This window comes from Athene noctua, chromosome 7 (assembly GCF_965140245.1).
Source record: "Athene noctua chromosome 7, bAthNoc1.hap1.1, whole genome shotgun sequence".
In the NCBI taxonomy this organism is placed as follows: domain Eukaryota; kingdom Metazoa; phylum Chordata; class Aves; order Strigiformes; family Strigidae; genus Athene; species Athene noctua.
Window position 1 is genome coordinate 13,314,922 of NC_134043.1, and position 14,538 is coordinate 13,329,459.

Genomic DNA, 14,538 nt, shown 5'->3' on the forward strand with positions numbered 1-14,538 from the left:
AAAATAAAGGCACATGGATTAGCTCCTCAAAAATCAGATCCTTCTTAGCCTGGACTCCAACCACAACTTTACCAAAATGAAGTTTTAAGTAAAGGTGGAAGCAAAGCTCCACCCTGGAAGCAAAACTCTGGGTCTGACCCCTGCTATTTCCAAGCCTGTTGGGAATGGGCTGACTCCTACCATCCAGGGCTGAGGTGGCAGGATGGAAGCATCCCAGCAGGTTCATATGCTGCAAGTGTTGAATGAGTTATTACAAACCAGCAAGTTGCCTTCTGCAGCGGGGCCGGGAAAAACCTGTGTGGTACTTGTGCAGAGCCTGTGACATGCTGCTGTCCCCAGGGCCAGAAGAGGACGAGAGGATAAATGTTCATTGCAGCCATGTGGCCACCGCTCCCGTTTCATCAGCACTGTACAACTCCCCTACTATAACGGCAACACCCAAACAAATTCAGTTCAGGAACACCAAGAGTAGAAGAGACTGCCTGTATCAGATATATTCAGATAGTTATGGCAGCCGTATTCCTCATTCTTTTGGTTGCCTTCCCAGGTGTAATTAATACTGCCTCCGATACACAGAGGCAGAGAGAGATTTGACTAGTAGCCAGGAAAACACTAGATTGAAATGACTTCAGGCTGAAACCCCCATGTTTACAGAGAGTATTTGGGGAAATACAAGGGATGTTTACGAGATGTACTTAATTACCATGCAGGGAGGCAAATCAAGAGACTGTATTTTAGCAGACTAAAAGGGGTGAGAGGAGAGCTGTGCATTGCTCTTTAGCCCATAAAGAATCATCACAAGCACCATACTATAACTGCACACTGAGGAAGGCTGGGTAGAAGGCAGAATCCCCATGATTTAAGTATCACAGTTCAGCCACATTAGCAGACTAATATATTGTGTTCTTGGTTCTTCTATATAGCACTCCTGGCAGAGGAGCAGGGCTCGGTACAAATCACTGGAATAATTAAAAATTATCTTGGCCTGGAGCAAACTAACTCTACAGAAGTTGGAAACCATAGGGAGACAGACAGAAAAACAGAGGGGCAAAAAGATTAAAGGACTAGCACAGGGTCCAGAAGGGCTGAGGCACAGAGCCACCCCTGAGCATCGATGGCTACAGCAGGGCCTTTTGTAGATGGGACCACAATCTTTGCCCATAGTGACATGAGACACATTTACCTCAGCTGGCCCTGACTCAGTTGTGTTACCAGAGGCTCTGGGGCAATATTCTTAGTGTAATATTCTTCATGCAACTTCTCTACTTGGTTTCTTGCCTGGTGAAAGAGACTTGCAGCCATGGAGGAAGGATCTGGCCAACATCACTTCAAGTGTGTATGTGTTTTACGTATATAATTCTCCGCACTCACAGATGGCAGCATCTGCCTGTTCCCTCCAGGACTGCGCATCCCACTCTAGCTACTGAAGTTTAAAAAAATGCCAGGTGCTTTGCAGCTGTATTTTTCCCCCTATGTATTGGACTCTGCAGACATGAACAGCTCCCATTAATTGCTCAACAGGGAAATGTTACTGCCAGTGAGTAGCTGACAGCACTTTGCTCTGCTCATCACAACAGAGTAGTCAAAGTCTCAGAGGGTGACTTACCAGCGTGTCCTGTCAGTCCTGGTTTGTCTGTGTGCCTGTGCAGTGGAAAGGTTAAAATGGGAGCTAAGCTGATCAAGTTCATATCTTGCCAGCTGGACAAGGGTTGGAGCAGTGTGCCTAAGAGGCTGGCATACAGGGAGAGGAATCCACCCTCTCAGCAGTGCTCATGCCCCATCAGGGCTAGGTTGTTCAGAAAACCATGCCTTGACTTTACACTAGACTCCACATGAGCTGTACAGACAGTGAGAGGAGGAAAAACAGATGCACAATCTCACCAACCTCCACCCTCAACACTTTGTCCCTCTTCCTCCCACGCATAATCCACAAGTCTTGGAAGATCAGCAAGTTAAATATGAGGATATAGCAGACTGTTTCTGCAGAGTTTTTCAGGTGTGAGGTACCACGAGGTACAGTATTTCAAAGACCACAAGCAGAGTCAGCTCTTGGCAGACTGTAATAGCTCTTTGCAGCGCACCAGGTCAATGTTAACTGAACAAGGATGGCATGAGACCAGCACAAACCATGGATCACACGATTCTCCATGGAAGATATTCAAGGAAAAGATCTTGATGATTCTCCATGGAGGATATTCATCAAGGAAAGATCTTGTTTAACCCATGAGATCTGACAAGATCACAGCTTAAGATGGAATCAGTACTCACCCACCTTGCTTATGTAGGTGTCAAAACCTTTTACTAGCCCTTATATAACAGACTGCCTTCAGATGGCTACTGCCCAGGTCTCATAGCATGGAGAAAGCAAGTGAGAGTCACAGACATAAGAACAAAAGCACTGTCAGAAACTAGAACAGAATGAGCTCGTTACCATTACAGGGACACTTACGTTAGTTATCACAATGGTGTATGATGCGCCGAAGTCGAGCAGCCCTAGCTCCAGGGTGAATTCTCCCATTTCAGTTATGCATTTTCCATTATTATATCTAGATACAATGATGAAGTACAGTATTTCTGAGTTAGTCCCACAGACAAAGAACACAGAGCAGAGCTATCAAACATGCTTCTACAATGGAGTAGGGAGGATGTATGATGTAAAGCTGCAGTAATGTTTGTGTCAGACAATCACTATAGTTCTTGCCATCTTTTCCTTCCAGAAACACTTGGGCACTGACTAGAGTGCACCTAATGACCTGGGCTATTGATAACATTTTTAAATAGTTTTTGCCTCTTCCTAGCACTGATTCCTCCCCCCCCCTCCCCCTCCTCAGGTTTATTTTCCTTCCAAACTTTTCTCCACTCCTTCAGGAAGTGTGGGCCAGACAAGTTAGTCAGGCTCAAGCAGCCTTCATGAAATCAGAGATATGCACCCACAAGTCACTTTTTGATTCCTTTCAGCAGAGCAAATTAGCCTTCATATTTGTTCTTCTGATTTTGGATGTACGAGATGGCACAGAGGCACAGCAGCACTACCACAATGGCTACTGCATCCTACTAAATTGCAGCAATAAATATTTTGGATGGAGCTGATGCAGAGAAAAGCCATGAAGCTTGTTTTGAAACACTGCAAATGTCAGAAATACCCGATAAGAGCCAACTCCAGTGCTGCCAAACCAAGGCCATATGGAGCCCCTGTCTAACAAGCCCAGCCTGCAAAGCCATGTAATGTTACTTGATGTTACCAACCCACATACCAACACTTTGTAGTGTGGAATACGAATTGGCCTTTCCCTGAGAGCACCCTAATGCTAAGAGCTTGGGCCTGAGAGAATATCAAAGCAGAGCCTGAGAGAATATCAAACCAAATGGCAGAGGGAACTTCACCATGTCCCACCTTACTCTGTCAACAGATGCACAGGAATGGCCATTCTCTTCCCTCCAAGCCCCCACATAATGTGAATAAAAGCTCAGAGAAAGTGCTGTATCTGGACCTCTTCAAAAGATTATTTGGGTTTCCAAAATTCCCCTGACCTGACTCCGAGAAAACTTAGATTATGGTCTAATTTATGATGTCATTATACTCAGGTGACGGGAATAAAGTTTCCAAGCTTTGTCCCTACTGATTTTATCTTACCAAAGCAATAACAACCATGAAAAGGGAACTATCACAGACACTGTTTGGAGGCTGAATCTATTCAACTACATATTAGGCACAGAGATACAGATTTGCTGTCCTTTGGCTTGGACACTTTGCAGATTAAATGCATGGTACTTCTGTACATACACGAGTGGCCTGGAGGACCTGCTCCATGCAGAGCTGATAATTCTGCTTTTTTATAAACATCTGCCCCCACTAACCAATGCCAAGACAATAGCAGCAAAGGTTTTCTATTCACCTGAGAAAAGACCCATTGTATCCAAGGAAAGGCCTCAGCAAGGACCTTCAGCACATCAAAAGGGAAACTTACTTGTCCCTCTCCAGCAGCGAGTATTCAGAAGCGCTGTAATTTTTCTGAACAGCAATGAACTGTTTATTGTCAATGGTGAGGTTGACGTCTTCACTCAAACCATTAATGAATCTGCAAAGAAAGCGTATTTCATTGGGTTGTCAGACAGGGCAGGAGAAGTGTAATATCAGACACTTTAGAAGAAGTGGACTCTCTCTCCCAAAGCCTTCTGTAACTCCCTAAGGTTAGGACAACCTCTCCTACAAGCTACCAAAATATTCACCTGATGCATTGCCCGTTTTTTTCAACATATAATTAGTTCTCCCTGCTGTGTAATTTTGTCCTGTTACTCTCTCTCCTGTGAAAACTGACCCTCACTTTTTGTGGGTTAAGACCTCCAGGAAATCTCTTCTCAGAGACCTTCAAAGATTGTTCTGTGATTGTCTGAGAGGACAAGAGCCACAGCCCACCCCAGGAAACTATAAAATTGGGTGTCCTGATGAGTTTGTGCACCATGCTGGCATACTTTCCCACTGGTAGAAACTCCTGGGAAAGAGTTTTCTAGCAAAATAAGATATTTTAATCAAAACCAAATCTGTCATGGGAATGTTTGGGTGTGGGATTTTTTCACCCAGTGTTTACATGCTTTTTCATACACAAGAGTTTCCTTCTGACAACTCAAAAATTGTTAGCGAAACCAAACAATTTTCATTTGATCTGACTGTGTTTTAAAACATTTTGGTTTTCAGTTCTTAAAATGCGGGAGAAATCCCAGAAGATAAAGTGCTTAACAAAAGTAACTTTTTAGTGGAAAAATAGTTTCTTCCTAGTAAAATCTCTTCAGAAACAGTTGAAGGGAAAGTTCTGAGATTTTGTCAAAAATGTTCACAGGAAAATATAAAACATTCCTGACAGTATTCCAGGTATTAATCAAGTCTCCAAGGTGGTGGTCAGTCAGTAGAAGCCTTCACAAGCACAGGGCTATGAACAGACACTGTTCCCCTGCTCTGTCAACAAAGGCTTTCAGATAAGGGAGTTGGACATTGGTTTATACTATCTAAAGTTTTTGAGGGTTTTTTTGTTTGGTTGGTTTTCTTCTGTTTTTGGGGGGTGTGTGGGGTGTTTGTTTGTTGGGGGGGGGGAGGATGGTTTGTTTGTTTTTAAATTGCAGCTTGCCCAAATCATCCAGAAAGTCCAGCTGAAATCCTCTTTTTTTTTTTTTTTTTTTTCCCCCCCCCCAAATCTGAATCTCAGCAGCCTTGCATAGACCTGGTGATGTGGTGCTGGAGGTAACTGTGACCTCAGTGAGATGGCATCTTGGCACAGGACTGTTCATGGACTAGCTCAAATTAGGAAAGTAGACTAGCTGCTTAAGCAGAGCCCAATGCCCAGCTGAATTTTTTAAGAGGATGTAAAATTGTTGCTGTATCCAATTTAGTAGGCATTTGTGCATGAGGTTGGTTAAGATAAATGAACGTCATGGGTTGGCCAGTTTACAGAGGACAAATGGCAATGGTTCCTTTCCAGATTGCTTCTTCCCTTTCTTCCCAAGGAGGCAGAACACAGTGAGATGAATTTACCACTCTTCCAAGGGAGGACATCTTTTACATTGCCATCTCAGCCCAGACTATCCTAGGCAGTAAGCAGCAATAATGCTCAGCTCTGCATGGCAAGTGTGGGAGGTGACACGCTGTCAAGCCTCCACAGCTGACACCTGAGTATTGCATGAGTATTATGGACTAGATTCCAACCTGAGAACATCTGGATTATGTTACATATATTTTGCATTAGACAAAAGCAGTTTCCCTCCCCCCACCAACTCAAAATCCTCAGAAAAAGCCATTCCTACCTAACAGCTGCCAAACCATTTTCTGGCTTTGCTTCCAAGTCTGTAATCTAAAGAGAGAAAAAAAAAAGATCAAACACATTTATTAATGCTGCCTTATAACAAAGTGCAGCAGAAAATACTAGTGTCTGTGCGGTTAGATGCGTTGTAAAGCCCATGGAAATCAACTGGACTCTCATATAAACTTTACACCCAGCCACAGAAGTACATTTTACAATGCTGAAAAAAGACAATAAAGACACTGCCCTGCTCTGAAGATTGTATGTCACACAAAAAGAATACAGAGTAAGGTTCTTGGCTGGTAGAAATCCACAGTTGTGCCATGTCCACTTAAACTGGCAGAGCAATTTCAATTAGCACTGCCCACAGATGGAACTCAGGCAAGCCAGAAGGGACTGAATCTGCCTTCAGAAACTGGCTTTATCTTAAAATTTTCTAGCCCTTTCTCCACACTTTATTCCTGATGTTAAACCCTGAGCTTCTGAGATCAAGGATACAGAATTTCAGTCTACTTATAAAATGTCTATTGTAATTGTGTGATATGCTGACCCACAAATAATGCATGCCTTAAATAATAAATAGCCACAGGGAATAATAAATGTCAGAGCAATAAATAATAAACAACAACATCATCATTTTTCTCCATGGGAGACACATGGGGATTAACACTCTAGTTCGTTGCAGACAGACCAGCCAAATCATTACTCGTTTTCATCAATGAGTCCCAGAGCTCTCAAATTCATTTCCTGCCTACTCAACAGCCCACAAAGGAGAAGAAACCAATTTCAGATTGGATCCTTCCAGAAGAGCACCCCCACCTGAGAGAGGAGCCAAATCCAGCAGTGAGGGAGGCTGGCGTGGGCCATGGCTACTCCAGGGCAAGCCCAGCAACACAGCAGTGATGCTGGCATTGCCTGCCTTGTGTTGCAAGGCTGGAAAAACGAGTATCATTTACCACACTCTCTTCCACACCTCCCTTATCTACAGCTGAGAATGACAGGCCAACAGCATCACCCAACAGCATGGCTATTCCCCAGCACATAAGAGCCTGCCTGTGCCAGGGTGGGCATTAATTTAAGCACAGGCTAGATAGCTAAGACAGCACAGAGATGTACAAAAGCTCAGAGACTGTTTTGCTCCAGCCTGTCACAGACTTTTGCTTCTTAAGGACTGTATGAAAATTACTGTACAAGCATCCATTTCTTAAGGTAACAGCACACAGTCATCAGGGTCACGGGGAACCTTAACACTGTGTGATAATAAGCCCCAGGCTGTAAGCCATAAAGCAGAAAAAAAAAACGAATTTTAGGAAAAAATAAATGCTTAAACCTCCTCATTTTTAAAAACAGTTATGTGGTTTCCACTATACAATACTGACTGCTTGGTGTGGCAGCCCTGCAAGGTAGGAGGCTGAGGAAGTGCAGAGAGAATCGATATTTTAGCATGAGGACAGATTCTGATGACATTTACACACCTGCCACAATGTGCAATAACACCAGTCATTTCAAGAGAGATTCTTAGGATACAGCTACAATGTAAAAGATATCAGAATCTGGCTCTATCATCCCATATGTTTCTCTCTGATTGTTGCAGCAATACACAAAAGTCCAAACACAGCCGGCTCTGCTGCAAAGCCCGAAATGAGCTTAATCATTTATTCTGTTCAGCAAAACAAATGGGCCTTCTGTGCATTTTCACTAAACACTTGCAATAACTAAACCTGGAATCATTCCTCTGATACTTTTATTCCATGCCCAGCCCCAGAGCCTCTTTAACATCTTTTGCTTTATAAAACCATCTTTGGGGGAAAATCTCTGGCGCTCTCCTTCCTTAGCGTTCTCAAGATCTGCTGCCTAGCAGGCATGACTTTGCTCTCCCACTGCAGCATTCACTGGATTAAAGTGTGCCCAGAAACTCTCAGATGCCATAATGCCTCTATTAATCAACCAGCAGAAATGCGTACAGATCCAGTGCCGCTAGCTAAGAAGTCAGGTTTAGAGCATCTGAGAGCAATCAGACAGACATTGCAACTGAACAAATGAATTAATGAGCCTATTACCCCATTGTATCATCACAGCCATTGAATTAATACTGTATTTACATTTCACTCCCACACTCACTAAGCGGCTTGATAGGCTTCCGTCTGCTTCAAAAACAATTAAGCTGTATACTGATTTTTCCTTCACAGTGTAGTTAAAATCAAGAGACAATCCTTGAAGTTGCAGGGTGAAGCGAAGGCTCTGTTCCTCTCCATTCAATATTAATTTTGAGTACTCAACTGGATTCTGTGGAAAAAACAAACTGAGTTACACTTTTTTCAGACGAGAAAGAATTTGGCTCTTCCCACCAAGTGCAACCCTATCCTCTCTTCAAGGCAGCCTGTAAAGAGAGGTTAACAGTCAGAGCTGTCTTCTAAAGCAAAGGACCTATGTTGACCTCTGGGCTTTGGGCTGGTCAAGCCAGAGCTTGGAGTACCTTCCGTTGCCTGATGCAACACAAAGGTCAGGGAACACCTTCTGCCCACACGCCTACTCTTCCCTGGCCTTTATCTGCCCCGATGGGACCACATCTAAAACACAACAGGCTGCCAGTGGACTGCTGGGCCAAGTCCCAGAGTAGCCTGACCTGTAAAGTAATCTGGAAGCTGACATAGGAAATGACCCAGCACCTATGTCCAGTTAATTGCTTTCCCATTTCTTTCCTCCTTTGCAAGTAAATACTTCTCAGATGCCATCCAGATCCCAGCAGCAATGCCTGGTCTGAGCACTCAGAGATGTGAGTTGAGTGAGTTGATGCTCATCTGAGGACAATTATCCTTTATTCCTAATTACAGGTGAATGTAGTTAGTTATTTACTCTTTTGCCATGGAAATATGTCTCTAAACTGTCCACTTCTGTCTCATCAATGGAGATAATATGCTCCATTATTAAAGCTATTCCTATGCACTTCTAAGGTGGTAGAGGAGAACAAGCTCTAGAATCTGTGGTTTTTATTAGAAAACACTTGAAGAAAAGCCTACCCTTTCTTCAATGGGATGCAAGCGGGGAGGTCTTCCAGCCCCACATATATGCTTACCTGAAAAGCCTCCACAGGCTGCTGAAATAGGTCCTGGTCTTGGATTGTCACTTGAACAGGGTTCTTTGCCAAATTCAGAACCCGAATTAAACTTTCTTCTGGGACAAGTCGAGGCATATCGTTTTCCTAATTAAAGTAAAAGGCTTTAAGTGCCATCTGTATGCTTTATTAGCACTTTAATATCTCTTCCTTTTTAGCCGTAATAGTCTTCCTCTCTGTAATGACACTTTTCCATCCCTTCCTCATCAGAAGTTGCATTGAGAGAAAACTGAACATAAATCTTATTTAGGGAGTTTTCCTCATAGTATCTCAATAGCCAACCTATCATTCCTCCCAAAAACTGTTCTTCACATCACTAAGCATACAGGCTACACAACTGCTGGGTAGGTAGAACAATGTCACTGCTTTCATTATACAGCTCCCTAGTGCCTGGATTTAACCAACTGCCATAACAGAATGGAAAAAATTGTGCTTAGCTTTCAAAAGCAGTGACCAGAATAATTATTTCCCACTGCAGTCAGTGATTGGGAAAAGAATTAGGCCAGAAGCTAAGCAGTTTTGAAAATCCCAGTTCAGTTCCATGTCTGTAATCGGTGTTTTTGCATCACTTGACACCATGCTATCTAACAGCTGACTGTATAGATCTTATTTCCTGTTTTCTGAGAAAGGAAAGGCAATACCTCCAGCACAGAGGTATCTCTTTCTGTCAGGAATCATTTCCTAGAAAGAGTACATCAATCAGTGTCAGCATTGTACTACCTGCAGATCTAAAATGAATTTATTTTTTTTAAAAGTCTCCTTTTTTCTCACTTTATTTTCAAGTAGCTGTCAGCAATACTTCAGAGCTATCCATTTTTTACTATCTCGTCCTATAATTTTGGTATTGCCAGCAGGGCAGTTTGAACCTAACTTGGTGGGGAAACATACTGGTAGAGAAGATAGGGCGACACCGATTTCCCTGTACCCATGTGCTGCTCTGGACCAACAGGCCTGTTAATGTTATCCAGCAAATTCCATTACTGTGGCTTTTCACCTGTGCTACCCACAGCCAAGTCAAGGTGGCTCATCCTAGCCCCCTCTTCGATAGAGCTTTTAGTGGTCTTCAGGGTAAAATTTCCATGCACAGGCAGGGGGGAACCTCTAACTCACCTTGCCTCTGCCTGGAGGAGTCACCCACAGCCAGAGCAGACTTTCAGTGCTTAGCCAGAGCTGCTGGTGGTGGCAATGAGAGCATTTCTTTGCTCACGAAAAGAGATCAGAAAGAAGACCTGAACCCACAAAGTCTCATTTCAGTGGGAGACTTGTCAGTGGATTTACCTGAGGAACCAGCAGATGTTAATCCAGGGCTGTGTGCCAGCCACTCTAACAGAACATTTTAAGTATACATGGAAGCTTTAAAAATTAATCCTTTAGTAACTTTTGTGAGACAAAGGTCAGCCAAAGTCTGTACAAGGCTGGTCACAGGCCAGAAGCAAATAGTATAAATCTGCCGGGGCTAACATCAAATTTACAAGAGATTTGCTGCCATCATGCCTGGGGCTGCCTAGCAGTCCTTGATGCCTGTGACTACAGTAGTGACAGGATTCACCTGCATCACTAGAGAAACACTTCAGCTTGTAAAAAGCACATCCCCATCCTAAAGTAGGAAATAAATTAAAAAAACAAACCCACCACCCACATACACACAGAAAAACCCCAAATAGTAAAATATAGGCAAGCTACAGAGAGAAATAGGAGAGAGAACAGACTACCTTTTGGGAATTAATCACTAGAATTAACTAGATGTCTGTCAAGCACTTTGACGATGGAAATCTAGAACATAGACCCAATACAGATGACCGGCAAAACTGCAAAGACTGGAAAGAAAGCAAGAGACAGAGACAGAGAGAAAGAAAGGGAAAAGTAGACAAAGTAGGAATCATCATTAGCAAGTGGGTCGGTATGCTTAATTGTAAAGAACACATTAAAAATTATGATCAAGGAACACAGTGGTTAAAAGGATTATCTAACAGCATCAATAAAAACACCCTAGGGAAAGAAGGTATTTCTGAGGAATCCCTTGTACTGTACTTACATTTATTTTGACTTCTACAACAGCTGCTAGTCCAAACGCCATCCCTGCAAGGATCATACCTGTTGCCATTTTCCTGATAGGTCTACAGAGCAAATGAAAGAGGTGCCATTAAGAAAAAAAAAAGTAATTTAAAATATAGAATACCATTCCTCAGAGCCAAAGATGTGCCAAAACCACGTAATAAACTGTCCAACAGGTGGCACTGGGGATGACGTACAGTTTAAATTGCCAATCATTTAACTTAAAACTATTCTATTATTCTGTATGAGGCCAGCACTGAGGCCAATTAAAACTTATATGCCATGAAAAAAAAGCTCTTTGCTTGCAAGTTTCATATTATCTTGTTCCTAGCTCTACTAGTGGGAATAGCTCATGGCATTATGTTAACCTGTGATGTTGGAAGGAGCACTAGAAATTATATATCTTCAAGTCCCTTTTGGAAAAGGCAAAAGGAAAGTAGCATGCTATTTAGCAGCAGGAATGAGGAGCAGAAAAATGTGTAGTTTGTGTCATCAATGTTTCTGACCATCTGTGGTATCATTCTGGGTTATTTCTCATGCCAATACATTTACATTTCTAGAGAATAAAGAGCTTGCTTCTGAACTTGGAGCAAAACTAGTGCAACTCTACCAGAGTTACATGAGATAATATGATATAAAGCAGAATAAAATAGGTCCAGAACGTCATGCCCAAAGGGACTAGCGGGTTGTTGAGATTTGAAACAACTCTGGTTCTAGATTCAGTGGTCTCCACTCTTTGTAATGGTCTGGATTCACATTCCACATTGACTGAGCTATAGAAAACCCAAATGAGGAACCCAAGTTCTGTCTCTCAGTTACATGCCCTGAGATAAGAAAATATTTACCTCTTGCAACTTGTACTACAAAAAATTGTTTTGATCTTCAGTCCTGAATTGGGATTTTGTAGCACAAACTTCTGCAGCCACATAGGCTAATGTCCTGCAGGCTACAGTGTTTCCACAGACAGTTCTATAGCTAAACTACATAGGAGCCTGTTCATATCCCACATTCAGGGGACAGAGACAGCACAGCATTCAGTCCTGATTGGTGCAGAAGTTCATGCTGCTGGGCAAACTAGTCTGTGAACTGGTCATCAGGCAGGACGTTTTCTGTCAAGATGGGGCTCAGTCCAGGGAAGAGGCTCACACTGAGGTAGCATGGACAAGCACAGCTTCCATCACAGGGCTGGACAATGTCTTTAATATGTCTCTAGGTACAAGTAATCCAGCATGATGGGAAAGGATCAGCAGGGTGAAGGGGTAGGCTTCTGAGCTAGGCTTTCATCCCCGTTTTATGTGGTTTTGTTTATCCAGCATTTTAGTTTGGATTAGGAACATGCTTTTTAAGCCAATCTCCCACTCATCACCCCTTCCCACGCTGTGGTTTACATTGAGAAGTGGTGCTGGAGTATGGAAACTTGGTTCCTTTCATCTGAAACCACACTGGCAAAGGCACTCCATGAGTGCACATAACATACTCCCACTGCTAAAGGGCATCAATCCACAGAGGCAAACTACAGATACTCTGAAGTAAAATCACCCAAAATGCATAAAGTGGGTCTCCAAACCAACCTGGATGTCTGCTCCTATTACACTGCACTTCTTACTAACACAGACCTGGGATAAAATGCTTGGGCCATGTGGAAATCCCCATACATACTCACTGGTTCAGATCCTAGTGTGGAATCTGCTTTCACACCACCACATGTAGCCCACATGGGGCAGTGAATTTGGCTCCACAGGGACCTTTCAGGGAGAGAATTATTTAGGGGTGATGTAAGATATAAGGTGAAGAACACGCTGATAAATTCAAAGAGGGACTGTTCATATTTGCTTTCAGGGGAAATCTGTACACAGCAGAATCCAACATCACTGAATTTTCCCCTCTGGAATTTCCAGGACCTATGGAAGAGGGTCATGATACCTCTTGGGGTTGAAGTGGAGGCAAGTACTGAGAAGGATGAATGGAAATTTGTGTTCCTCCTCCTTAAAATCTATTCTGCATGATTGCTGAAAAAGAAAAAGCACTGAGGCATCTGCATTGCCCCCATGTACTTACGTGAAATTAAATTTGCACATGTTTATGAGGGGGTAGAGCCCAAGGTCAAAAATTGGGATGAAGACAAGAATAAGAAGTGGATTTAAGAACTGCAATACAAAAGAATGGGAGTTTAGTGACTAGAAAGCAACTTTCAGTAATTAAACTCATAAAGCACTGTCCTCCAGAAATAATTCCATTACAGAAAGGACATGAACAAACACTTAAAACTCTCCTTTTAAAATATAATCATAGTTTGCACTTCGACAGCTTCTGCTATTTAGTTTTCACAGGCACGAATACATTTTGTTCATATCCTCCTCTCCAAGAGGTAAGCAAGCATCAGTGTACCAGTTTCCCTGAAGAGAGAAGTGAAGCATTATGTTTTTAAAGAGTACAAAACCCACTGACAATAGAGGCAGGTGACCTTCGGTGCTGTGGTGGGACCTTACAACAAATCAGCAATAATGGAAACACCTTGGGACTTCAGCAAAATCCCAGTGGAACAGGCACTTTTCTGTGAGACTGGCAATTTCTTAGACTTCCACACAGCTTGGTAGTCCTCCTGGAACTAAATTTCTCCTGGGAGGGGCAGAGGTTGTCCGTCAGCCAGCAGTGGCAGAGCAAGGAAACAGAGAGTGACAGAGAATAAGCAGAGAGAAATACTGTTTCTGTTTTGAAGGAAGATTTCAGGGAACAGAACAGCTTTGAATTTCTCCACAGCTGTTCAGCATAAGAATTGTAATCAACTGTGACAACACGGTGTCTTCACATTTTCATCTGCCCTGCAGAAAGGGAGGAAGGAAACATATTTCAGGTACAACACTCATCCCAGCACAGGGGCATGTTAAAAGGAGACACAGCTTGTATCCTCCACATGCCAGCACTAGTTCAAGAACTATTATGGTGTCATGTCTCCCCACATCTCTGCAGTATTCTGCAGGATTCAACCTCTGTGTTAGGACATCCTTAGGGTCTTAGGAACTTGCTGGTGAGCAATGAGGCAAAGTCCACACCACAGCAGTCAGCAGGAGCACTGCTATTACCTTCAAAAGGAGCAGAGAAAGGCTACTGGTCCCATGAGAAAAATAAAAATGAGAGAGAAAAAGAGAATAAATTTCTGAGGGTTATTTCCTACCCTATAGTATCTTTTACCTGCATTTGGTCAGGCTGAAGGACATATATTCCCTGAAACAAAAAGATATTCCAAGTGATTCATAAACACCATAACAGTACATATGGCAAATAAGCAAACAGTCCAGTAGAGGCCTTAGCAGCAAAGGTGGTTTACTCAAATACTTTACGTTGGCTTTAGCAACTGATATTGTGCTCTTGACATTTGTTGTCTAAGGATACAGTGTTTGATGAGAATCATTTTGCAAAAGGAAGCTACACTCAGCACTTGATATATGGCACCTGGGGGACAGCCTATGACAGGTACCAACACCCCTCTTTCAGACTAGCCGAGCCATGAACTAGGTGAGTGGGGAGGAATGGGCAAATTATTGCCCAAGTTGGGATTTGGGCTTAAAGCTTCCT

The 14,538-nt window shown here is 42.9% G+C and overlaps 1 protein-coding gene across 8 annotated transcripts in view; it reads right to left on the reverse strand.

The window, feature by feature from the left end:
• SLC15A2 (solute carrier family 15 member 2) overlaps positions 1–14,538 on the reverse strand; it is a 136,629-nt gene that overhangs the window by 98,522 nt on the left and 23,569 nt on the right. For all 8 annotated transcript variants that reach the window (XM_074911526.1, XM_074911525.1, XM_074911520.1 and 5 more), the window contains 8 exons: positions 14,155–14,187; positions 13,021–13,109; positions 10,943–11,024; positions 8,869–8,994; positions 7,914–8,078; positions 5,797–5,843; positions 3,969–4,079; positions 2,450–2,546 (listed from right to left, as the gene is read on the reverse strand). In XM_074911526.1, the coding sequence (XP_074767627.1) occupies positions 2,450–2,546; positions 3,969–4,079; positions 5,797–5,843; positions 7,914–8,078; positions 8,869–8,994; positions 10,943–11,024; positions 13,021–13,109; positions 14,155–14,187 (750 nt within the window). The remainder of the gene's footprint in view (positions 1–2,449; positions 2,547–3,968; positions 4,080–5,796; positions 5,844–7,913; positions 8,079–8,868; positions 8,995–10,942; positions 11,025–13,020; positions 13,110–14,154; positions 14,188–14,538) is intronic.